The sequence below is a fragment of the Pygocentrus nattereri genome, chromosome 2 (genome assembly GCF_015220715.1).
Source record: "Pygocentrus nattereri isolate fPygNat1 chromosome 2, fPygNat1.pri, whole genome shotgun sequence".
NCBI classification, from domain to species: Eukaryota; Metazoa; Chordata; class Actinopteri; order Characiformes; family Serrasalmidae; genus Pygocentrus; species Pygocentrus nattereri.
In genome coordinates this window covers 28,530,300-28,556,276 of record NC_051212.1, presented here as the reverse complement: position 1 = coordinate 28,556,276, position 25,977 = coordinate 28,530,300, and the positions used below count along the sequence as shown (strand labels likewise).

Here is a 25,977-nt window from a genome sequence, read left to right as displayed (position 1 = left end):
CATAATTGCCTCCTTATCTGTCTGCACTTGAGTTGGGTACCTTTCCCGTGCCCTTTCTTTTTCTCGCTCCTTTTCCTTCTCTCTTTCCCTCTCTTTCTCGAAGTCATTGTCTATCTGGGGAGTTGACTTTGCTAACTGGGCCATCTTGACTAGGTTGCTAGGTCCCATAACCTGCTGCTGCTGTAGTTGGGGTTGCAGGTTTGGATGAGGAGGTGGATGCCAGGACGCTGGAGTTGCATTTCCTGCCACTCTCCGATCACGGTTCACCATCTGCTGGGGTCTGATGCGTTTGAAGTTGGGTGGTGGTGGTCGTGGAGGAGGCATAATGCCACTACAGTCACTGAACCTTCGAGGGTCCTGGAGTAGGTGAGCTGGGATGGCTTTGCGGACGTGGGTTCTCTGAGCCAGGCTACCACCTCCACCTTGACTTTTGTCATTTGAGACCCCAAGGACCGACTCAAGACTACGCGACATGCCTAGAGAAAATATGAGGGGCATTTGGTATGGAATAATGGTGATTACAAAAATAAAACAAGAGCAGGACAGGAATTCAGAGTGATGGGTGGTAACTTCACATGCAAGCTACGTTCACACCACTACATGGCAACCATTCCTGTAGCATTTCATTTAAGCAATAAAGTACAAAAGGTTGTGGTTTACAGTGATTTTAACATGATTAGGGATGCTGTTAGGCACGATATGGAACGTCATGTCAATACTGTTCAAAATGTGTTATGATCAATAAATTATTAATTAATCCCAGTAATCAATCATTCTGCCAGTCAGTGCAGTTTGTTAACAACATATTGTGGCTGCCAAGTAATATAACAACAAAAAAAAAAAACGAAATTTAATATATAAGTGCAGTAACAGTTGTGCATGTCAAATGTACATCAAACATAAAAATCGCAGCCACTCAGATTTAAGAACTGAAACTGTTTTATAAAGCAGCATTTGGAAGGGTGTGGCCATGATATTTTATATTCAGGGGCTCTTGCTCTAACCTGCCATTTTCTTTAGATTGGATCCTTCCTTCTCTTTTGCCAAAGGTACCTTCCAGTTTCCAGGGCTGAAAACAACATCATAAGACTTACAGTGTGTTTTAATAGCAGTTAGTGCAAACATTACAATATTCCACAAATGCTGTGTGAGAATCAACAAGCAAACATCACTCACTCATCAAGCCGTGCTGGTGTTCCCCAGCTGCGGTCTGGGTTCACATCTCCATGTCCGGTGTGCTGTAAACTTCCTCTGAGTGGAGGAGAGATGACAGCAGGACTAGTACTAAGACTCAGATTGCTCAGTGAAGACACAGAAGGAGCTGTCAGCGATGGGGGAAACCAGCCAACACTCAGTGTCCTCTGGTTCTGACCCCTCCACTCACACAACTCCAGCCTGGATAGAGAGCAGAGGAATTACCACCAGTCAAAATACTATCTGTCCTTCAGTCTTTCCATATGAACAATAAAAAATAAAATAAATACACAAGCTTCACTGACAGCTATGGAAGAATTTTTCAAGTTAAATAAAAATAAGCTATGAAAACATATTTAATCACTAAAATAAACTATTACTATTTAAGCTATGCTTAATGAAGGAAACAGATTATTCTGCTGCAAAGCAAAGCTTGCCTTGTTGTTGTTTTTTTTTTGTTTTTTTTGAAAGGCCCACTTCACAGATCTGTTCACGAGGCCTAAATGCTAAGACTGGAGTTTAAAATATGAATGGAATGCTTCTTTGGGGGTTGAAGTAAGTTAAGCTCTCCCCTGTTCCCCTCACTTTCCCTCCTACTTCCTTTTGTTTCCTTGCTCTCAGCCCCCTTTCTTACCCATGGTCTATTACAGTCACTAGGTCACTGGCCTGTAGAGCAAGTTTTCTGGGCTCTGTAAAGTCCTGCAATGCATGCACCTCCATAGGCTGAGCCTAGACAGATACAGGAGAGAACTATAAGAACATGTACAGGCAGTCAGCTCACAAATCTCTGGAGCTGGTGTGTTTATGTTAATGGCTTCATTTGATATCAAGTCTTCTAAGCAGTAAGAGAGACCAAATCTGCTAAAAGTATGTGAAGTAAATGGAAATTTGCTCCATATTGGACATAAATAATCCACATACTTTCACTTATTCACAGTTATTAGAGTCACATGCAAATGTTTGAGCATCCCTGGTCAAGTTACATGTTTTTTACATGATTTTCTTCATGAAAATAAGTTAATACATCCTCTTTTGAGAATATGCCTGTGTTTGGTATTAAATGCGGTTCTATTATTTTCTTCATTCTAAACTATCGCCGTGAAACCCTCTGTTTTGCTTTTGATGCTGTGCTGCTGTTTATATTAAACTTAACTATAGATGTCAAATGAGTTTGTGTATGTGTGTGTGTGTGTGTGTGTGTGTGTGTGTGTGTGTGTTTATGTGGAAACACAGCATCCAAAGCCAAAAACAGAGTTTCACAGCAAAAGTTAGTTTAAAATAAACAGCATCGAAAACGAACCCAGAGTCTAACCATGATAGTTTAGAGTAATTTAAAATGCAGCACAGCTTTGAAAGCCAAAATCGAAAGCCAGAGTCTCACAGCGACAGATTAGGTTAACATAAACAGTGGCACAGCATCAGAAGCCAAATATAGGATCTTGCGACAATAGTTTAGTATCAAACAAACATCAGATCATGGCAAATAAATAGAAATTGTGAACTAATTTGCTGAAAGCTCATATTTATATCCTGTAGACACACACACACACGCAAACCTCCTAAGCCGCTTCTCCCTCAGGGTCGCAGGGGTGTTCACTTATTTTCAAATAGAAAATCAATAAAATATGTAATTTGACCTGAAGTTTTTTGCATATGACTGCATATCCAATATAATTCATGGAATTAATGTTAGGGTGACCGCCTGTTAAAGACAGACACCCAGCTTTTCAAAAATATGTTTTCTTTGTATGTTTACAATGACTTAATATATTAAAGACTAAAACAAGCTTAATTTGAGAAAAACAATATTATACATGTAAATCAACCTTTTTTTTTTAAACAAACCTCTTTTTACAGTGTATATTTTTTTTCAGAATGAAACTTTTTTTCCTGAAACTGCTGACTGTTTGCTTGAAGAAAGTGTGTGTAGCAGTTACTGAGTGAATTTTTCATTGCAGAATGTATATTTTATTTTTAGTTATGCACATACATAAGATCTTGTTTTCCACAAAATGAACCTAGTCAAGGTTGTTTATTTAAAACATTTTGACAGCTAGGCATTCCCAAAAATTTGAATGGTAGAATATGTAAATTATGGGGCTTTTTCAGACACTTTTTACTGTTCCCTTGGGCACTGACCTCAGATACCATAGTAGTGAGCTGGGAGAAGGTGGGCCGGTCTGATGGGTTGTAGGCCCAGCATTTCCTCATCACTGAGTACAGCTCCTGTGGACAGTCCAGTGGCCTCTGCAAGCGATCGCCATCACGCTCCACACGACACAGGATCTGCACAAGTTATGCAGCATTCAGTATGGAAAAAAACTCGTTCTCCTTGAGTTTCCAGCAGTTTACAGTGTTAACTGTGCACAGCATAGCATTCAATAGCCATCTCATGTGAACTGATACAGACTAGATGTGTTAGCTAGTTTCAGTATTTCATTTCAGTAAAGAATATATTTCTACACTCTTGCTCATACCTGCCTTCCAGACAACCCGAGCCAGGGCTCTTCACAGTAAGTGAACATTTCCCACAGGGTGACCCCATACATCCACACATCTGAGGCATGAGAGAAGGAGCCCATACGCAAACTCTCAGGAGCACACCTAGGGAGGGAGAGAGAGGGATAGTAATAGTAATAGAAAGGAATAAAATGTATGTTACACTTACAAATATATCAGGCTAAAAAAAGAAAATCAAAGCATTAAAAACATATAAATTCACACAGCCATCATGCCCATGACTCTAATCCAGGTAGAATTCATCAGTATTAATTTTAATAAACCCCTCACCAGGCAAATGGGATGCGTCTGTGGGCTCCCATGATGTAGTGGTCCTTGTCCTGGCCCAGACCCCTCATCAAACCAAAGTCTCCAATCTTCACTAGCTCTCTGGAGGCCAGGAGCACATTGCGGGCTGCCAGGTCTCTGTGGATGAAGCGCCGTGTCTCTAGATACTCCATCCCTGCAGCGATTTGAGTGCTGAAGAGCCAGAGACGAGCCAGTGGGTACGCACCCTGCCGCAAGCGCAGAGTGTCATACAGAGAGCCAAGAGGAGCCAGCTCCGTCACCTGAGGAGAACAAAAGTGGAGTGAAAACTGAGTGAGGGCCAGTTTTTACAGCAAGTGCATGAGAACCTATTCGGTATCATGGACGAGTCTAGAGTATTTACAGTTGCAGAACCTTAGAACCTTAATACATCTTTATGGATAAATAAATTCATTTCACTCAATAACCGCAAACCGAGAACTGCAAATTTTCAAAGAATTAAAGTCAGTTCAGCACAACTAGGTTCCACGTGTCGTATACAGTGGAATGCAAAAGTTTGTACACCTTTGGTCAAATTATATGTTTTAAGATAAAATGAGATAAGATAATCCTTTAGTAGTCCAACAACAGGGACATTCTCAGTGCTACAGCAGCAAAGGGATAGCAAGGCACTTAAGAAAAGAAGTTCTGTTCATTTTAAGCACAAATACGTTGACATCCTCTACAGAGAACACACTGCACATTTATTTATTTATTTATCATTTTTACCTGATTTTCTCCCCAATTTAGTCGTTTCCAATTCCACCCGCTAGTTAGGACTCCCCCAATCACATGATGCTACCAACGCTAGGAGGGCGAAGGCTAGCACAGGCTTTCTCCGAGACCAGTGAAACCAGCAACTGCATCTTTTCAAACTGCCACTCATGCAACGTCACGGGACAGCCGAACGCCCTCGGAGGAAAGCGCCAACCACCAGATCTGTTACGTCAGCTAACAGACGTCTGCGCCGACTAGCATCGCGGTAAGTGATGGGGGGAGAAGGGCGGCGATCCTACCCACCCAGAGAGAGCGGGGCCAATTGTGCTCTCTTGTACTCCCGGTTACGGATGCACACTGCACATTTTAATGCACCATTACTGTTTGTTTGTTAAACTTTGTATATTGGTAAACAAAAATAATAATATTTAAATGGGGTCTGTGCAAAAGTTAGGCATTTTTTTCTAATAGGCAAAACTCAGCAAATGAAGAGAGATTGTACACAAAAATTTGCAGAAATAAGTTTGTTCTGTGTAGAGAATGTGTGAACATTTGACTATCGCATTCTTATTTTGTGTCTTGAAATGCCTCTTTTCACTTTTTATTAATGTCTCAATGTACCATGTGGTCCAATGTACCAATGTACTCATTGTACCAAGTGGAGAAATTTTGCCAAAAATGCAGATTATAAACTTTCAAATGATAATTTCTTTGTGGAATTTGAAAGTGTCAGCTGTTAAGTGTTCCATTAACGATGATTCAAAGTTTTTAATTTCTCCTGTAAAGTTAGCATCTTGAAGATATGTTTATCACAACAATGACAATATGCTGACATCCTTTACTTTTTTGCCATGTTTTTGTCACATTTTGTTAATACACAATGGAGATCACTTGTACGTGCCATTCACTATGTAACTAACCTTTGTCATTAATTATGTAATTACACCTAAATAACTATATAACATCAATCAAAGGTATAGCAAAACAACAAAAACTCTGCGCCAAACTTCATTATGCTTCTCAATTTCAGTCTACCAACTGACCACTGGCACAACACAATACAACACCAAGCAACCACAACTCACCATTTTGAGAGGCTGTGTAAGGACCACACCATACAGGCGTATGATGTTGATGTGGTCCAGAGACTGCATGGTGGTGACCTCCTGGAGGAAGTCTGTCACTGTATCTGCCTCCCTGGACATACTGCTTCGCAGAGACTTCACAGCTACGTGTATCTGGAGAAAGCATGATGTAGAGGAAAATAAAGATAGTTCTGTGAATCCAGAGACGTAAAAAAAGATGGCAGATCTTGTGATGTAGTCAGCTTAGCTGGTGCTTCAATTACTCTCTCTAGCACTAAACACAGGCTGACATATTCATCCATGTTTTGAGCAAACTGTTTGGGCTGGTTTTATGCAGATCAGTTTTCTGATACTTCCTGATGATATTGAGTGACAATTTTCCCTGGTTCATGCTTCCACAATTAAATTAAAAATTAAACTCACACCAAAAGCATATGCTATAAAGAACAGAATATATCCTTGCTGTCAAAACATTTCCCATTATGTGAACATTGTGGTAACACACATTGTGTAAACACTTCATGATCCATACATCAATAGAAATGATCCATGTCTACTTTCCAAAACTACTGCAGCAACTTCAGTGGCTGTAAACTCTTTGCACACCTTTCACATGTGTCTATGATGTTGATTTAATGAAGGATGAAGGGCTTCCAGCATGATGGGTCAGTGCTTATTGATTTCCTGAGCACCCATTGGTCAGTTTCACACAAAATGTACACAAACACAGGGATCCACCAATTACACACAGTGATATGATATGTATGTGAACCCCTCTTCAAACTCCAGATGTGAGTCACGTATGATCTCGCAATATGATGAAATGAAAAGGGCGACTCTACAGATTCAGGAAATATTTTAAATGTACTTCTGCACTGCATCACAAATATAGAGAAACATATATTGAGACAACAAAGTTGATGTGTGGGCAAGTTTGTAGACCCCAAAGGGTTAAAGTACAGAGCAAGTTAGTAAAGGTACATTATGTATCTAGGAAAAACAAAATACACAAAATTGGTATAGAGCCTGCATAACAGAACATATATATGCCCACATATTCTTTAGGGAACAAAAAGTGGTCCTCTATGGCATCACTTAAATAACCCTTTGTTTTTTTTTGTTTTTTTTAAAGAGCATAGTAATACATGACTGATCAACTTCCCTACACTACTTGTTTTCCAAGGGTTTTCATTCAAGGGATCAGATGGGTCATGCCTTCACATTACAACCACTTTCTACATTTGAGTCTCTAGTCCAGCAAAATTTTAGAACATTCCTTCCAGGATGTTCATGGGCAGAAGGTCTGTTTTATAAATTCTCTCATTACTGTCCTCATGTGAAACAACTTTCAGTGGGAGGGGAAAGTGAAGTGAACTCACTACTCGTCCAGTAGGCGTGTGCCACTCTGCTTTCTTCACCACCCCAAATGAGCCTGAGCCCAGTCTCTCACCAAACACCAGCTCACTGTCCTGGATGAGGCAGGTGAGAGCTCGTCCTATTTCCGGCCCCTGACCAGACCCACCACCACTCCACTGGTCACCTTCTGGACCACGCACACTGAACATCTGTTAAAGGCAAAGAATGGGGTTATTGACAGGTTGCCTGGCTAATCAATAAGAAATGATTGAGCAGAAGAAGTTGGACAAATGTAATACCTTGGCCATCCATGACCGTGGCCGTGAGTTGGTTTTGTAACGCTTGACTGCATCCCATAATCGTCTCTGTCCTGTTGACACAAAAGCAAAGACTATTAAAAACAGTGGTGTACACGCTGCATCAATATATATTCAACAAAGACATTATAGAGACTATGATGAACAGTATGTCTATTAAAATGTTAAAAATCTAAGTTTGCTGTAAACCTGGTTTGCTGATTCCAATCTGTTCCAAGTCAGCCTCCCTCACATAGTCTAGGTGCTCAATGCGCGTCACGTTAAGTCCATCGCGGACCCTCAGGTAGAAACGCTCCAGCTGCACCTCTGCCAAAAGCTGGTACAGCCACTGAGTGTCTTGATCCATCATAATTACATTGTCCTTCAACACAGCAGTCAATCTGAATGGTGAAAGGTAGTGTTGACAGAAGATAGTGTTTATAAAGATGGACAAAGGTACACAAAGAATTCAAGCTTCAAGATGGTTGCACATACTGTTTTTAGTACAACATACTTTCATCCACTTTCATATATAACAATATGGCTTTTCAATGTGGCTTGCACGATGCCCGTTTTTCACGATCCAATCAAATCCTGAAGAATGAAATCATATCGCATCCTTCATTATTTCTCACCTGAGTTGCTTGTTTCACTCAGAAACGTATCACATTAGTGAAGAAAAATGCATTCTAATTTCCGATGCACACTGACTTTAAGTACTGACCATATCCATGATATGCTCAGAAAAGCATACTGTGATGCAATGTGACATAATAGATGATAAAAATCATCATGTTTCCCACTCTTTTACTGCACATCCTGCATGGTGACCCCAACTCATTCAAATGTAATGTTTGTTTCCTTAGTTTGTTTCACTAATGCATTATTTGAATTAAATGCAAGGCCATACCACTTACTTTACGTATAAAGGTTCTTCAATAAATGCATTTGCTTGCACTGACGTAGAACCACAAATACAAAAGTGTATCAGTTTTATCTAGCACCAAAATGAACAAAAAGAACTAAAGCACACAAAGCCTCACAACCAACCAGAATGTAGCCTACCTTAATCACAAATTCCATGTCCGTTTCGAGGGAATCATGACTTTACTTGTTGATAAAAAGAGCTAGCATGGTTAGAGCAGTGAGAGCAGTATTTTACACTGGACCACTCTGCTTCACTGTTACTATGTTGTGGGACCTCCCTGGGTTGCTATGGACATCAGACAGGCATCCAGCAGTAAGGTTTTCCAGCTCAGAAACAATTAAACAAATGGGAGTGGACATTCCAGTGCTAAAAACACATACTCTGTCTACCTGGAACTGCCACTGCACCAAATAAACTTTCTCCTTTTTGATATACTAAAAACTGTATGATATTACCTATACAGTTACCTATACAAATGTACAAAAGTTAGGACTAGATCTAGACTTCGAATGACTGCTACTAAACATATTTTTGTCCATTTTCATAGCAGTGAAACCACATAAACAATGGCTGTTGGAGATTTGAGACATGGTTTGCGGCAAGTGTGTGATAATGTATACGGGCACACAATGCTAACTGGAGACACAAGAGTTGCATTGCTTATTAACTAAATTAGTCTTTTAGCTCCAGCGCACAACTAAAGAAGCAAACTTTAGACATAAATCATGTCTAGCCTAATCGAGTACATGTGAGATGATGTTTAAATGCAGATTTGATTTTTGACTGAACCCTTGCTTTAAGCTTGTCCTCTCCTTCCACTTTTCTTGTTTATTATTCAGCAAACATTCTGTTAAATAGATCCTTTGTATGTTCGCTGTATATGCACATACATACACAACATATATATGACAGAATAATTTATAAGAAAGTAAGAAGAAGACACAAAGAAACTACAAGGTTGGCTACACATGCACAGATGGAGAGCAGGTGAGAGGGAGGGACAGGAAATGGCCAGATAAAAGCACAGCACCCCACCCACACCATGCTTACGACACACAGCTATGGTTTAGAATGTGCTCGAAGGAAACAGTACCAGCATTTATAACCCAAGCTAACTAGCTTTGTCTTACTGAATATTCAGAGAAAGAGGGATATGGACAAGTGTTGCGTGTTGTGTGTGTGTGTGTTTTTATACATTTTATAACAAAAATGTCCTGACTTTCTCAGTACAACCTGAGAAAAACAGTCAATTAATCAAATGAAATCTGTTAGCTTTAAAAGGGTCGGTCTCATGGAAAAACAAATTGTCTTTTTGCCGAGTCACTGACTAAGTGACTGACATCCATTAAATATACACATGCAAGCATCTCCCATGATAAGCAGTAGGCAGCATGGTATGGTAGGGTTATTAATCCACAACCACACATTTTGTCATCATTCCCACTGCTGAATTTCTCTTCTGGCTGGGAGTACCAAGCTGGAATGTATGGGAGGAGCTAGAAATGGAGCAACCACTGACTGGCAAAATGTTAAACACTACAAATATTTGGCTAACAAATAATGAAAGAAAGCAGAAACACATTAATTTGAAACACATCATGGGTCTTTTTCGAAAACCTAATAACAGGTGAAGCAACACAGTAGCAGAACACAGTAGCATTTTAGCTCAAGGCTGTGTCTGGCTCAACTGGAAATTTCCCTTGTTGTATAAGCAGTCTTCTCTTCCAGGTGAGGATACAGTCACCAAGCACTAGTACATGACCACTAAGTAAAGTGCCAAATGACAAATGCTATGCAGCTAAAGGCAACATTAAGCTTGCCTAGTCTTGTTTAAAATGAATGAGCTTGGAATATGTAAACATTCAATTTTCAAAATGGATCATTCACTTTCCATTACAGTCCATAGATGGAAACTACTAAACATTCTGAAAAATCTACTAAAACATCCTGTTTTGAACGGAGTTCTGTGATATCACATTTTTATATATATCCAACTAATCAGCCTCCAGCAGTCTATGCTGAAGTTATAAGGAGTGTTCCAGCCTGAACTGCTGTTTGAATGAAGCATAATACAGAGCAGCCAATCAGAACAGAGCTTATTTACATATATCTGTCAAATACACAGTAATAAAAACAGCCCATTTAAATTCAAGTGATGAACAGAGGTTAGAAAATGATCAGGTAAAAATTGTTTTTGGTACGTAAAACCATACAGAGGTTACAAATGGACCTCAGGGAAAAAATAAATAAAAGATAAAGTAGGATATGGGCCCTTTAAAAAACATAGGCCTGTCACAATCAAAACATTTTAGCTAATGATTCATTATCCTATAAATAATTGCAATTAACAATTTAATCTTTGTCTTTTTTATTCAACTTCTAAACTACAAGCATCAACAGCTAAATCAGGAGATCTTGCTTTCAATTTTTTCTTTATTATGTAGGGAACACAAAGCACCTGACATTATGTACTACACTGTTGAGTGTAAACTGCAAGCAAGCATGCATAAATTAGCATTGGCTATCTAGCTAACAAGCAAACAAAGCCAAGCATTTCCCTCATCGTGCTATAGCAATCAGTTACTTAGAACTTGTGTTGTATCTGCACAATCCACAACTTTCAGTGTCTCAGTCTCAGTGTCTTGATGGAACTGGTGAAAACAATCTATTTCACAGGCTGACTGTTGTGATGTGACATGGAAAATGTCTGTGGAAAATAACTGTGGTCAGATTTAAAAAATTGCGATTATCTCAAATAATTTAGACAACTTTGTAATAATAAAAACGGACAGGCCTAAACAAACAACAAAAAATCATTTGGGTTACTAAGGTTAACAGACACACACATGTAATATGGAATGTCCTGACATTATATTAAAATAAGTGTGTGTCTGTCTGTCTGTCTGAAAAAAATGCCATACCAGAAAAGGTTATTATGTAATGAAAGACACCAAAAACGCCACTAAATAACTTGTACAACTACAAATAGCCAACAATAACACAGTTCAACTACTATGCAGGCTGTGCTGTGCTTGTCTGTCATAATAATCCCTTATGATTACAAAACAACAAGGCTGAAGTAGGACGTTCCGCCACTATGTGGATCACATTTGCAGAATTATTTATGAAATGGAAACAGCAAAAAGGAAAAGTGAAATTCATTTTCACTTTGTCAAGCATTACACTTCTTATTCAGCTTTGTAAATGTCTGTGAACTTTGCTGTTATCATTACTGCAATAAAACAGTGAGTGAGCACTTTATCAGCCGAGAGATGGGAGGAGAATAAGTGCTGCCTGTAATTCTTCACACTCACACATCCCATGTACAAAAATGCTTCTTTATAAAAGGCCCATATCCTACATTACTCTTGTATAGTTCACTTTACATGTCCAACCTCTTTATCCCTTAGAATTAAACAGGCTGTTTTTGTTACTGTGCCTTTAAGACTAACATACACAGATGACCTCTGTTGTGATTGGCTGCCCTGTATTCAAAACATGTGGAGCAGCCCAGGCTGAAACACTTCAGCATTAATGGACAGGGCTAACCTGCTGCAGGGCAAATTAGTGGATATATGTAAATGAGATGCTTTTCAAAAACAATGCATTGACAATACGCTGTTTTACACCATAGGACTGGGGACTGAACATTATTTCATTTTGAAACTTTATCAATGTTTACAACCTTCACAAATCCTTCATTTTGGAAATGTATCTTTCCATTAATATTGGCCCTTTAAAGAACTATCCAATGAAAGGTTCTTTAGCGCTCTAGTGCTGTCCCACAAAGTTCACTTTCACTTTAACACATCTACCTCTAATGTTTGCATGTTCCTGAACTCTTTAACTAGGTTGATCAGGTGTGTGAGATTATGGCTGAAACTGAATTCTACAGGGTAAGCAGATCTCCAGGAACAGTTCTGGGCTTGCCAGTTCTATGGCATTCCTCCACATTAAACTGTGTAGGAGCAGGCTGCCATAGCCAAACCAAGCTGTGTTTCTTAACCATTATAAGGTCAGTGCAAATGGATAAAGCAGAAGCTGCATGCCGAGGTTTCCTACATTCCTCTTTTGGAATGGAAGGACAAAAAAAGAGCGCACTCCAGCCTCACACACAGACCTTTAGTGAATTATTAAGCAAAACGCAACCGAAGCACCAATTAGTGAGTAAAGAGTCTGAGTCAAAAACATGGGGGCTAGTTCGGGCAGGTGTAGAAAAACAGAGTCAGTATTAACATAAGATTCTCCAGGACTACACCCAAAACACACACACCCAAAACGTTCACAACAGAAATACTGATACCTTAAAGAACACAGTATCTCACATACACTTAAGTTACTCAATAGTTTCTCAGCTGAATACTAAATTTTACTTTTAACTAAAACTGCCTCACAATCTGTATTCAGGCTGCCATAGATTATGTTTCATATGAATCTATAAATAACCATGCAAGACTTAGAGATACAAGAGCAATGCTAAGTTAGACAATAGTCATAGTAGGACATGAAACCCAAGACTGTTTAAAAGAGTCTTCAACATGAAAATACGATGTGCAAGAAAACGCACGACTGATACATTTTCTATTCTAAACGTACTCACTGAGCCACAGTTATAGTTAAAACACTCAAACAGAAAATACAGCAGCAAACTACACGGGCAGTATCTTGAAGTACTGTGGTAATAGGAAAAGCTTCAACAGCAAAGGAAAAATCTAAGGAAGAATCACTTCCAGTTGTCAAATCATCCTCAGGGCCTACAAGACACTGCACATTTTTACTTCAACCCAACCTGCAACACATAGGGAAAGAGAAAAATATGGACTCTCTGGGGTGTCCTGAGAACTGGTCTGAGAACCACTGACCTGAAAATTATTTCATTTTAGTTATTCCAATTAAGTGTTTTTAAAGATCCATTCTTCTGATGTTTTTTCAGGAAATAAAAAAGTGGTATGGCATTGCTTCAAATAATAAACGTGCAGGGTGTTACTAATAAAGTAATAATGATAACAGCAGGAGTGTCTTACTGAGCGCTTTTAAGCCTCTACAATCTATAAGGAAGCAGATACAGGCATGTAGAGTAAAGGGTCATGAATGGGAAATTAGTCACAGAGGCCTATTCAGGTCATTTTGTGTCAAATCACCTTACCTATGACAGACCTTTTAGCCATATGATGATGTAAATTAATGTCAAAAGCACCATTTTGGCATGAGGCTTCCTTTAATTTCAAAATAACTGAATAGCTGTTCTTCAGATTTGGACAATACGTAGATATAGTGGAGTTTAAGAGATTCAGGTTAAATAAATGAAGTATTTTTAGCAAGCGACTTTCTATTATGGAACTATTACACTATAGATCTCATAATATTATTATTTACGGATAAAGAAAGATGGCTCTTTTATATATTGTCGCTGTTCATAGAAAAACATGTAACATGCCATTTTTTCCTGTGATAATATGTGATGATATGCTGATGTAAATTTGACATTCTATTTTATAATAACTTAAAAAATGAATTGTGGGCTGGCACAACCTTCATTTCTAATTGTTATCACAATTTCTATTTTTTTTCCAATTCAACACGTAAAACTGTACTGTTAGCCTATATGAATTGTGTGGTAGGTGAAACTTTCAGTTTCAGTCAGAGGAAAAATATGTAGGTACCACTTGGCCTTACAAAGCACACAAATGATCTCACTTGAGCATCATCAAGAGCAATGATTCACATACCATGATTCATGATTTGAAGCACATTGTTCTTCATGGAAAGTGGTGAAGAGCAATGAACTACACAGGTTACACTCTTAAAAACTATTTAATGTACTGTTCTGTTTTTCAATACGTCACATTACTGAAGGGCTCTACTTACTCTGCCTCACTTTAGCCATTAGACCGCTCCGCTGTTGCTCACACCTGTCAATTTTATTTTAGACCAAAAGATGAAAAAACTTTTACCCTCAAACTCTTTCCCATGCAGTGAGGAGCTGGAGTTCTAGAAGTTACTCAGCACTTTTAGGAGTTCAGCTTCTGGCAGCTACTTCTGTTTCTACTTGAGTCATTATTTTACCTGAGTCTGGGTTTAGGCTCTTCTGCCTACATTCAAAAGCCTGGACTTACTCATCATCTTAATATTTTTTATGAGACAATATAAACAGATTTAAATACTGTAAACTAGACAACAAGGGGTACTTTTAGACGGCATAATATTTGAAGAATTTTGGCAAAAACAAAATCATTAAAGAACAAATATGATGTAATTATCTATTTAAGATAAGATCATCCTTTATTTGTCCCACAACAGGGAAATTCACAGCGCTATTTTAACAGTGTACAAGTATTAACAGACTATATAACACAATATATATATATATATATATATATAAATATATATAAAACGATAAAAAAGCTTTCACAGAATTAACAATATAAACAGAAAAAACAAAAGAAAAAAATCTGTACACTGCGAAATTATTTTACATTTACTGCGCAAAGTGTATCGATTACACTGCACAGGGAGACGGTGACGAATTAATCATCATCAGACATAAGTCACTTCTGAAATACAGGGCATCACGGATATTTCATTTATTTTAACTTTACACAGTCATTTTAGAATCATCTAAAGCTCTGTTCATCTTTCTACACACATCTAAAATACATTATGTTTACTCATTTTCCAGCTTCCAGCTTATTATTGGGAAGTATACAGACTCAAGAAGTTGCACTGACACCTTACAGAAATCACAGCGCTCGTTTATCACATTCACACTAACACGAAGACACCGCGGCTTGAGAACGGCGGCGTCTCTCGTGACGAGCTCTTTCACTTCGGACAGGCTGTTAAACAGAAACCGCGGTTTAACAGCACAGACCTGAAAAGTCTCCGAGTTAGGCTGACGGTGTTAGATTATCGGTGATGTTAGCTGAGTCAGTGCACTGAGGGTGAAGCTGCTGAGACCGTGTGAAAGATTTAAAAGGGTTGATGTGGTGAAGAATTCAGCACCTGAGACTCACACACACACACACACACACACACCCATACACACGCTTTACGACACCGTGACGTAAACACTGCGCGAGCTCCTTAAACTGCACGTACTTACACTTTTTACACTGCATGTCCGACGTTACTGCTCCTGCGGCGGCGTGCTGGGTGTTTCCCTGTCGCTGGAAGTTTTCTCTTTCCTAGAGGGACCTTCTCTAGCGCCTACAGGTCAGGTGTGTGCTCGGCTCTTAGACCTGCTCCAGAATCAGAGCTCAGCTCCAGAATCAGAGCTCAGTTCTCTCGGGTTTCTCTGTTTAATCCTCGTCGCGTTGACGGCGTCTGTTGTTAGTCCGCATGTTTACTCCCGAGTTTCTCCCCTTAAAGGTTTCCAGCTCCTGAACTCGCTCACCGTCCTCCCGAGTTTCCTCATAGTGGAGCTACAGCTCCGCCCCTTCCGCCTCCCCGCCCAGAGCACCTGCACAGCAGCCTTGACTGCGTACACAGCACTCAGCAGCTCACACTGCACTCTCACACTGCACTCTCCCCATGACCCCCTCAGCAGCTCACACTGCACTCTCCCCATGACCCCCCTCAGCAGCTCACACTGCACTCTCACACTGCACTCTCCCCATGACCCCCCTCAGCAGCTCACACTGCACTCTCACACTGCACTCTCCCCATGACCCCCCTCAGCAGCTCACACTGCACTCTCACACTGCACTCTCACACTGCACTCTCACACTGCACTCTCACACTGCACTCTCCCCATGACCCCCTCAGCAGCTCACACTGCACTCTCCCCCTGACCCCCTCAGCAGCTCACACTGCACTCTCACACTGCACTCTCCCCATGACCCCCCTCAGCAGCTCACACTGCACTCTCACACTGCACTCTCCCCATGACCCCCCTCAGCAGCTCACACTGCACTCTCACACTGCACTCTCCCCATGACCCCCTCAGCAGCTCACACTGCACTCTCCCCCTGACCCCCTCAGCAGCTCACACTGCACTCTCACACTGCACTCTCCCCATGACCCCCCTCAGCAGCTCACACTGCACTCTCACACTGCACTCTCCCCATGACCCCCCTCAGCAGCTCACACTGCACTCTCCCCATGACCCCCCTCAGCAGCTCACACTGCACTCTCACACTGCACTCTCCCCATTACCCCCCTCAGCAGCTCACACTGCACTCTCCCCCTGACCCCCTCAGCAGCTCACACTGCACTCTCACACTGCACTCTCCCCATGACCCCCCTCAGCAGCTCACACTGCACTCTCACACTGCACTCTCCCCATGACCCCCCTCAGCAGCTCACACTGCACTCTCACACTGCACTCTCCCCATGACCCCCCTCAGCCCCTCACACTGCACTCTCACACTGCACTCTCCCCATGACCCCCCTCAGCAGCTCACACTGCACACTCACACTGCACTCTCCCCATGACCCCCTCAGCAGCTCACACTGCACTCTCCCCATGACCCCCTCAGCAGCTCACACTGCACTCTCACACTGCACTCTCCCCATGACCTCCCTCAGCAGCTCAGACTGCACTCTCCCCATGACCCCCTCAGCAGCTCACACTGCACTCTCCCCATGACCCCCCTCAGCAGCTCACACTGCACTCTCACACTGCACTCTCCCCATGACCCCCCTCAGCAGCTCACACTGCACTCTCCCCATGACCCCCTCAGCAGCTCACACTGCACTCTCACACTGCACTCTCCCCATGACCCCCTCAGCAGCTCACACTGCACTCTCACACTGCACTCTCCCCATGACCCCCTCAGCAGCTCACACTGCACTCTCACACTGCACTCTCCCCATGACCCCCCTCAGCAGCTCACACTGCACTCTCACACTGCACTCTCCCCATGACCCCCTCAGCAGCTCACACTGCACTCTCACACTGCACTCTCCCCATTACCCCCCTCAGCAGCTCACACTGCACTCTCCCCCTGACCCCCTCAGCAGCTCACACTGCACTCTCACACTGCACTCTCCCCATGACCCCCCTCAGCAGCTCACACTGCACTCTCACACTGCACTCTCCCCATGACCCCCTCAGCAGCTCACACTGCACTCTCCCCATGACCCTCTCAGCAGCTCACACTGCACTCTCACACTGCACTCTCCCCATGACCCTCTCAGCAGCTCACACTGCACTCTCACACTGCACTCTCCCCATGACCCCCTCAGCAGCTCACACTGCACTCTCCCCCTGACCCCCTCAGCAGCTCACACTGCACTCTCACACTGCACTCTCCCCATGACCCCCTCAGCAGCTCACACTGCACTCTCACACTGCACTCTCCCCATGACCCCCTCAGCAGCTCACACAGCACTCTCACACTGCACTCTCCCCCATTACCCCCCTCAGCAGCTCACACTGCACTCTCCCCCTGACCCCCTCAGCAGCTCACACTGCACTCTCACACTGCACTCTCCCCATGACCCCCCTCAGCAGCTCACACTGCACTCTCACACTGCACTCTCCCCATTACCCCCCTCAGCAGCTCACACTGCACTCTCCCCATGACCCCCTCAGCAGCTCACACTGCACTCTCACACTGCACTCTCCCCATTACCCCCCTCAGCAGCTCACACTGCACTCTCCCCCTGACCCCCTCAGCAGCTCACACTGCACTCTCACACTGCACTCTCCCCATGACCCCCCTCAGCAGCTCACACTGCACTCTCACACTGCACTCTCCCCATGACCCCCCTCAGCAGCTCACACTGCACTCTCACACTGCACTCTCCCCATGACCCCCCTCAGCCCCTCACACTGCACTCTCACACTGCACTCTCCCCCTGACCCCCCTCAGCACCTCACACTGCACTCTCCCCATGACCCCCCTCAGCAGCTCACACTGCACTCTCACACTGCACTCTCCCCATGACCCCCCTCAGCAGCTCACACTGCACTCTCACACTGCACTCTCACACTGCACTCTCCCCATGACCCCCCTCAGCAGCTCACACTGCACTCTCACACTGCACTCTCCCCATGACCCCCTCAGCAGCTCACACTGCACTCTCACACTGCACTCTCCCCATGACCCCCTCAGCAGCTCACACTGCACTCTCACACTGCACTCTCCCCATGACCCCCCTCAGCAGCTCACACTGCACTCTCCCCATGACCCCCTCAGCAGCTCACACTGCACTCTCACACTGCACTCTCCCCATGACCCCCTCAGCAGCTCACACAGCACTCTCACACTGCACTCTCCCCATTACCCCCCTCAGCAGCTCACACTGCACTCTCCCCCTGACCCCCTCAGCAGCTCACACTGCACTCTCACACTGCACTCTCCCCATGACCCCCCTCAGCAGCTCACACTGCACTCTCACACTGCACTCTCCCCATTACCCCCCTCAGCAGCTCACACTGCACTCTCCCCATGACCCCCTCAGCAGCTCACACTGCACTCTCACACTGCACTCTCCCCATTACCCCCCTCAGCAGCTCACACTGCACTCTCCCCCTGACCCCCTCAGCAGCTCACACTGCACTCTCACACTGCACTCTCCCCATGACCCCCCTCAGCAGCTCACACTGCACTCTCACACTGCACTCTCCCCATGACCCCCCTCAGCAGCTCACACTGCACTCTCACACTGCACTCTCCCCATGACCCCCCTCAGCCCCTCACACTGCACTCTCACACTGCACTCTCCCCCTGACCCCCCTCAGCACCTCACACTGCACTCTCCCCATGACCCCCCTCAGCAGCTCACACTGCACTCTCACACTGCACTCTCCCCATGACCCCCCTCAGCAGCTCACACTGCACTCTCACACTGCACTCTCACACTGCACTCTCCCCATGACCCCCCTCAGCAGCTCCCACTGCACTCTCACACTGCACTCTCCCCATGACCCCCTCAGCAGCTCACACTGCACTCTCACACTGCACTCTCCCCATGACCCCCTCAGCAGCTCACACTGCACTCTCACACTGCACTCTCCCCATGACCCCCCTCAGCAGCTCACACTGCACTCTCCCCATGACCCCCTCAGCAGCTCACACTGCACTCTCACACTGCACTCTCCCCATGACCCCCCTCAGCAGCTCACACTGCACTCTCACACTGCACTCTCCCCATGACCCCCCTCAGCAGCTCACACTGCACTCTCACACTGCACTCTCCCCATGACCCCCTCAGCAGCTCACACTGCACTCTCACACTGCACTCTCCCCATGACCCCCCTCAGCAGCTCACACTGCACTCTCACACTGCACTTTCCCCATGACCCCCCTCAGCAGCTCACACTGCACTCTCCCCATGACCCCCCTCAGCAGCTCACACTGCACTCTCACACTGCACTCTCCCCATGACCCCCCTCAGCAGCTCACACTGCACTCTCACACTGCACTCTCCCCACGACCCCCTCAGCAGCTCACACTGCACTCTCACACTGCACTCTCCCCATGACCCCCTCAGCAGCTCACACTGCACTCTCACACTGCACTCTCCCCATGACCCCCCTCAGCAGCTCACACTGCACTCTCCCCATGACCCCCTCAGCAGCTCACACTGCACTCTCCCCATGACCCCCCTCAGCAGCTCACACTGCACTCTCACACTGCACTCTCCCCATGACCCCCTCAGCAGCTCACACTGCACTCTCACACTGCACTCTCCCCATTACCCCCCTCAGCAGCTCACACTGCACTCTCCCCATGACCCCCTCAGCAGCTCACACTGCACTCTCACACTGCACTCTCCCCATTACCCCCCTCAGCAGCTCACACTGCACTCTCCCCCTGACCCCCTCAGCAGCTCACACTGCACTCTCACACTGCACTCTCCCCATGACCCCCCTCAGCAGCTCACACTGCACTCTCACACTGCACTCTCCCCATGACCCCCCTCAGCAGCTCACACTGCACTCTCACACTGCACTCTCCCCATGACCCCCCTCAGCCCCTCACACTGCACTCTCACACTGCACTCTCCCCCTGACCCTCCCCCTGACCCCCCTCAGCACCTCACACTGCACTCTCCCCATGACCCCCCTCAGCAGCTCACACTGCACTCTCACACTGCACTCTCCCCATGACCCCCCTCAGCAGCTCACACTGCACTCTCACACTGCACTCTCACACTGCACTCTCCCCATGACCCCCCTCAGCAGCTCACACTGCACTCTCACACTGCACTCTCCCCATGACCCCCTCAGCAGCTCACACTGCACTCTCACACTGCACTCTCCCCATGACCCCCTCAGCAGCTCACACTGCACTCTCACACTGCACTCTCCCCATGACCCCCCTCAGCAGCTCACACTGCACTCTCCCCATGACCCCCTCAGCAGCTCACACTGCACTCTCACACTGCACTCTCCCCATGACCCCCCTCAGCAGCTCACACTGCACTCTCACACTGCACTCTCACCATGACCCCCTCAGCAGCTCACACTGCACTCTCACACTGCACTCTCCCCATGACCCCCCTCAGCAGCTCACACTGCACTCTCACACTGCACTCTCCCCATGACCCCCCTCAGCAGCTCACACTGCACTCTCCCCATGACCCCCCTCAGCAGCTCACACTGCACTCTCACACTGCACTCTCCCCATGACCCCCCTCAGCAGCTCACACTGCACTCTCACACTGCACTCTCCCCACGACCCCCTCAGCAGCTCACACTGCACTCTCACACTGCACTCTCCCCATGACCCCCCTCAGCAGCTCACACTGCACTCTCCCCATGACCCCCTCAGCAGCTCACACTGCACTCTCCCCATGACCCCCTCAGCAGCTCACACTGCACTCTCCCCATGACCCCCCTCAGCAGCTCACACTGCACTCTCACACTGCACTCTCCCCATGACCCCCTCAGCAGCTCACACTGCACTCTCACACTGCACTCTCCCCATGACCCCCCTCAGCAGCTCACACTGCACTCTCACACTGCACTCTCCCCATGACCCCCCTCAGCAGCTCACACATCAACTCTCACACTGCACTCTCCCCATAAACCCCCTCAGCAGCTCACACTGCACTCTCCCCATAAACCCCCTCAGCAGCTCACACTGCACTCTCCCCATAATCCCCCTCAGCAGCTCACACTGCACTCTCACACTGCACTCTCCCCATAATCCCCCTCAGCAGCTCACACTGCACTCTCCCCATAAACCCCCTCAGCAGCTCACACTGCACTCTCCTCATAAATTATGTTTCATCATCTCTTCTTTTAACAACATTCTATAAGTGTTTGGGAACTGAGGAGACTGACTGCTGCAGTTTTGAAAGTGAAGTGTTTTCTCATTTTTGCTTAACAAAGAATCATATCTGTTTTTAATGCAGTGCCGCCTGAAGGTCCAAAGATCACAGCCAGCAAATACTATTTTTTTTGTACCTTGCGTATTGAGATTTCTCTGAATCTTGGTGATATTATGCACCGTAGATGATGAAAAGCAAAACTTCTTTGCCAGTTAATATTGAGAAATGTTATTCTTGCATTGTTGCGCTATTTGATGGCACATGTTTTGGTTGAAACCTCTTGTCATTGAGACAAGTAAGAAAAGAGGTTTTGGCATTGTTACACAAAGCTTTTCCCTTCACACTACCCCATCTAGTTAATCCAGTCTGACAAGATTTTAACAGCTTCACCCCCTCGACTCACACTGCGCCTCGGACTTCCTTGTACAATATCAGCAGCCCTCCTATGGAATTATAGCCTAAAAATTCTAGAAGGTATGAAGCGGACATATACTATATACGTATAAAAGTAAGTCATTAACAATATGTGAAAGGTAGAGAACATTCACTTCTTTTCACAGCTTGCAGGTCATCTCCACATGTGATCATTCATATCAAGCAGTGAAAACTATGTTGGAGAGTTTAATGAAATGAAAAACACTTTGCAGTTATTTAGGCCTATTTTACAAAAATCAGTGCAAATGAAAATTGTGAAAGAGTGGAAGAAAAACCCACCTTAACTCACACTTCTACACCTTTTTTCTACATCGTATATATAAGCCCCTTTAAGACTGAGCTGACGTCCAGCACAGTTCAGTGATTTCCCTGCTCACTGTGAGAGTCGTGTTCTTTGATTTCTCCAGTACTTTTAACATCATACAGCATAGGCTCCTGAGGGACAAACTGGAGAACACAGGGCTGGATCATCACCTATTAACTTGGATTCTGGACTCTCACACCAACCAAACATAGTGTGTGAGGGCACAGGACTGTGTGTCTGACATGGTGGTCAGCAGTACAGGGGCCCTGCAGGGAAAAATCCTGGCATTGTTCCTCTTCACCCTATACACTGCATACTTCATGTACAGCTCAACAAACTGCCATCTACAGAAGTTCTCTGATGACTCAGCAATCATCAGACTCATCAAAGAGATCGATAAAGAGTACAGAGGACTGACCCAGGACTTTGTGGATTTTCACAGATGCAGTCGTCTCCCTTCACCAGTGAACATTCAGGGAAGGGACATGAGAGAGTGTGCTCTTATAGGTACCTGGGTTTTCACCTCAACAATAGACTGGACTGGTCAGATAACACAAGTGCACTTTATAGCAAAGGCCAGAGCTGACTCTACCTGCTCAGAGGACTGAGGTTGTTTGGAGTGCAGGGGGCACTCCTGAGATCCTTCTTCGAGACCACTGTAGCATCAGCCATCTTTTATGGAGTGGTCTACTGGGGTAGCAGCATCTCAACCGCAGACAAAAAGAGACTTGACAGACTCATTAAGAGGGCCAGCTCTGTCCTGGGAGGACCCCTACACCCAATGCAGGCGGTGGTAGACAGGAGGGTGTTAGCCAGACTAGCATCTATGCTGGAGAACAGCTCCCACCCCATGCATGAGACTCTGGCAGCACTGGACTGATTTTAGACTGTACAACCAGCACTGCTCCCAGTAGAACCCTCCCCCATGCCCATTAGACCCCAGACACCTACAGAACATAAACAGTGAAATTCATCACCATTGTGCAATATAATCAACACTCCATGTGCAATATTTTCAAATATATCTATAGTGTAAAGATTTTTTGCTTTTCTATTTATAATGTTTATATTGTTAACTCCTCACCATCCCATGTGTAATATAAATCAGTACCTCATGTGCAATACTCTATGTGAAATTCAGGTAAAATATCCTTACAGTGTAAATATTTTAGCTTTCATTTATTTATAATCCTTTATATTGTTAACCGTTGTGAAGAATAGAGTTTATATTATATTTAGCATTATATACTGTATATATTGTCTATGGAGTAACAAGTAGCATACTGTAAAAAGCTTGTTAGGTAATTAACAAGGATAATTCATTGCTTGTTGTTTCTCCTCTTGTTACCTCTTTTCTTTTCTGGAATGCCTTACTATCTCTTCGCTGCTGTGACACTGAGACTTTCTCTGTTGTGGGACTAGTAAAGGATTATCTTGTCTTATCTCACCTTTTATAAACCGCTACTTTGTCATGATTTGTCCACAGCAAAGTTGAATCTTGACTGATGATGAAACATGAGAATAGAAAATTAGGGCTACAGGTTGACTACATTATCTCCAGCACAGAACTAAGTACACTCAGAGTTTTAATAAGTCTTCTAAATAGGCAAGTCCTGCTACAGAGTCTGGATCAGAATCAGACTTTATTGGCCAAGCATGGCTGCACATACAAGGAATTTGTCTTTGGTTACATAGTAGCTCACGTTTACAGGGTAACTGAAAAGTGTGGAACTGACAACAAAGGTTTCCCACTTAACCGTGCTGGGTAAAACAATATCAAATAAAATAAGAAGAATTAAGTGCGTAAACACAGTGTCAAGTAACGCATCAATGGGCCTCTTTCCCCAACCATTCTTAAGAAGAAATTTGTTCTTCAAATCCACTTATGCAGTATTCACGCACATTGAGCAGTGTTTTCTTATTTTGGATCTTAAGGACAGAATCTACACACAATCAAAAGGACAAACGTGTGAACAATTGTTTTAGAACACATTGTGAATCTGACATAGCCTTTTTCTTAGGACTCTTTCTCAACAGCAAAATTAAGAAAACATTTCTGAAGATATTGGCAGGTGAGGCCCGATACAGTGAAACTGTATGAAACAACACCTGAGAAGTGTACTGATGTGAGGAGAGAAACTTTTCTGGAGTCTGGTTATTTAAACCTTTGTTTGTCTGAAGCTCCCTTGTGAGGGAAATGCTGAAACTGACGATGACCTGGGTGTGAAGGGTGTGGCATATGCGGATCAAGCAAGGTGGGTTGGTAAGTTGATACCAGTGGTCTTTTCTGCAGATCTTCAACTGTCTTGTCGAGGATGGTGTGTGTGTGTGTGTGTGTGTGTGTGTGTTTGAGAGAGACAGAGAGCGAGAGAGAGAGAGAGAGAGCGAGAGAGAGAGAGAGAGAGAGAGAGAGAGAGAGAAAACAATAACAAAGCAGAAATACATTTATGCAACTTATGAATAAGTCAGGCAAATTATGTTTATATTTTGCTCAGTTACAGAGTAAAATCAATGGTCTCTGGCTTAATGGCTGAACAGTATGATTATTATATAGTATATACTATGTAATAGCACTATTTGTGAAAGAAATTCTGAATTTGACGGAGCGCCGAGTCAATCAACACCTTTACCTTCTGTTAACACACTTCCTGTGTGTTCTGGTGCAAATTTATCTTCCAAGTTTGTATCAGAACAGTGATGTTTTTATTTCATTCTAGATAGATAGATAGATAGATAGATAGATATATAGATAGATAGATAGATAGATAGATAGATACTTTGTTGATCCTGAAGTAAATTTAGCAATTCTAACACGTTTGGTGATAAAAACACACTAAATAAGAGATGTTCACGAACAAATTTGAAGTCATTTTAGTAAATGTTTTAATGTTCACCATGGTTTAGCATCATTCACACCTCTTTGTCTCCATTATAATCACAGGGCTCGATTCTGATGTTCCAGACCCCAGTTTTTCACTCTAAAACGCCTGAGTCAGCACATCAGGCAATTATCAAACCCTTTATGATCAGCTATTTGTTGCCAGAGAATTCAAGAAACAACAAGGTTTTGTGTGGGCTTTCATATTGTATTTATAGTATGTAAACTATACTACAGCTTAAACTATTAAAGGACTCATATGAAGAAAAACTGAATATTCCTCGCTTTTTTACTATAGGAGTTTAATGTAGTTTGTAAACACTGTTAAAGTTTCACAGCAGTCCGATTTTAGATCATTTCCGTTTCTGTGTTGTCAAGAAAAAAATGGTCACATATAAATGACTGTTTTGGTGCATAAAACTGCCCAGACGTTAAAAGCGATCCTCAGGGTTAGTATAATCCACAAAAATCCACCTCACGAGAAAAAAAGATGTAAAAGGATGTGATGTTTTTATGATTAGAAGCCTCAAAAAAATATTTCTTCAAAACATCTAAATCTGACAAAAGACCTCATAAATGATAAATGATTTGCAGCCTTTGGCTCAGTAATGCACAAAAAACATATTTTTTCTGGTGGTTCTGGCTACCATGCAGACACCATGTTGTGTTACGAGCCTTCCCATTCATATTTCAACCAGTAACCGGTCTCCTCCTCCACAACGCCCCTCTCCAGCGCTGGAATGCTACACCGATGT

General features: G+C 44.0%; 1 protein-coding gene across 1 annotated transcript in view; it reads right to left on the bottom strand.

Annotated features, from left to right (window-relative positions):
• tnk1 (tyrosine kinase, non-receptor, 1) overlaps window positions 1-15,785 on the bottom strand; it is an 18,417-nt gene extending 2,632 nt beyond the window's left edge. The window contains exons 1-12 of the mRNA XM_017724913.2: window positions 15,484-15,785; window positions 7,664-7,854; window positions 7,457-7,527; window positions 7,181-7,366; window positions 5,802-5,954; window positions 3,985-4,262; window positions 3,672-3,798; window positions 3,334-3,480; window positions 1,829-1,923; window positions 1,177-1,395; window positions 1,005-1,069; window positions 1-476 (exon numbers count right to left, since the gene is read on the bottom strand). The exon at window positions 1-476 is cut by the window's left edge and continues 6 nt beyond it. Of these exons, the coding sequence (XP_017580402.1) occupies window positions 1-476; window positions 1,005-1,069; window positions 1,177-1,395; window positions 1,829-1,923; window positions 3,334-3,480; window positions 3,672-3,798; window positions 3,985-4,262; window positions 5,802-5,954; window positions 7,181-7,366; window positions 7,457-7,527; window positions 7,664-7,823 (1,977 nt within the window). The 5' untranslated portion in view covers window positions 7,824-7,854; window positions 15,484-15,785. The remainder of the gene's footprint in view (window positions 477-1,004; window positions 1,070-1,176; window positions 1,396-1,828; window positions 1,924-3,333; window positions 3,481-3,671; window positions 3,799-3,984; window positions 4,263-5,801; window positions 5,955-7,180; window positions 7,367-7,456; window positions 7,528-7,663; window positions 7,855-15,483) is intronic.
• Window positions 15,786-25,977: the final 10,192 nt, after the last annotated feature.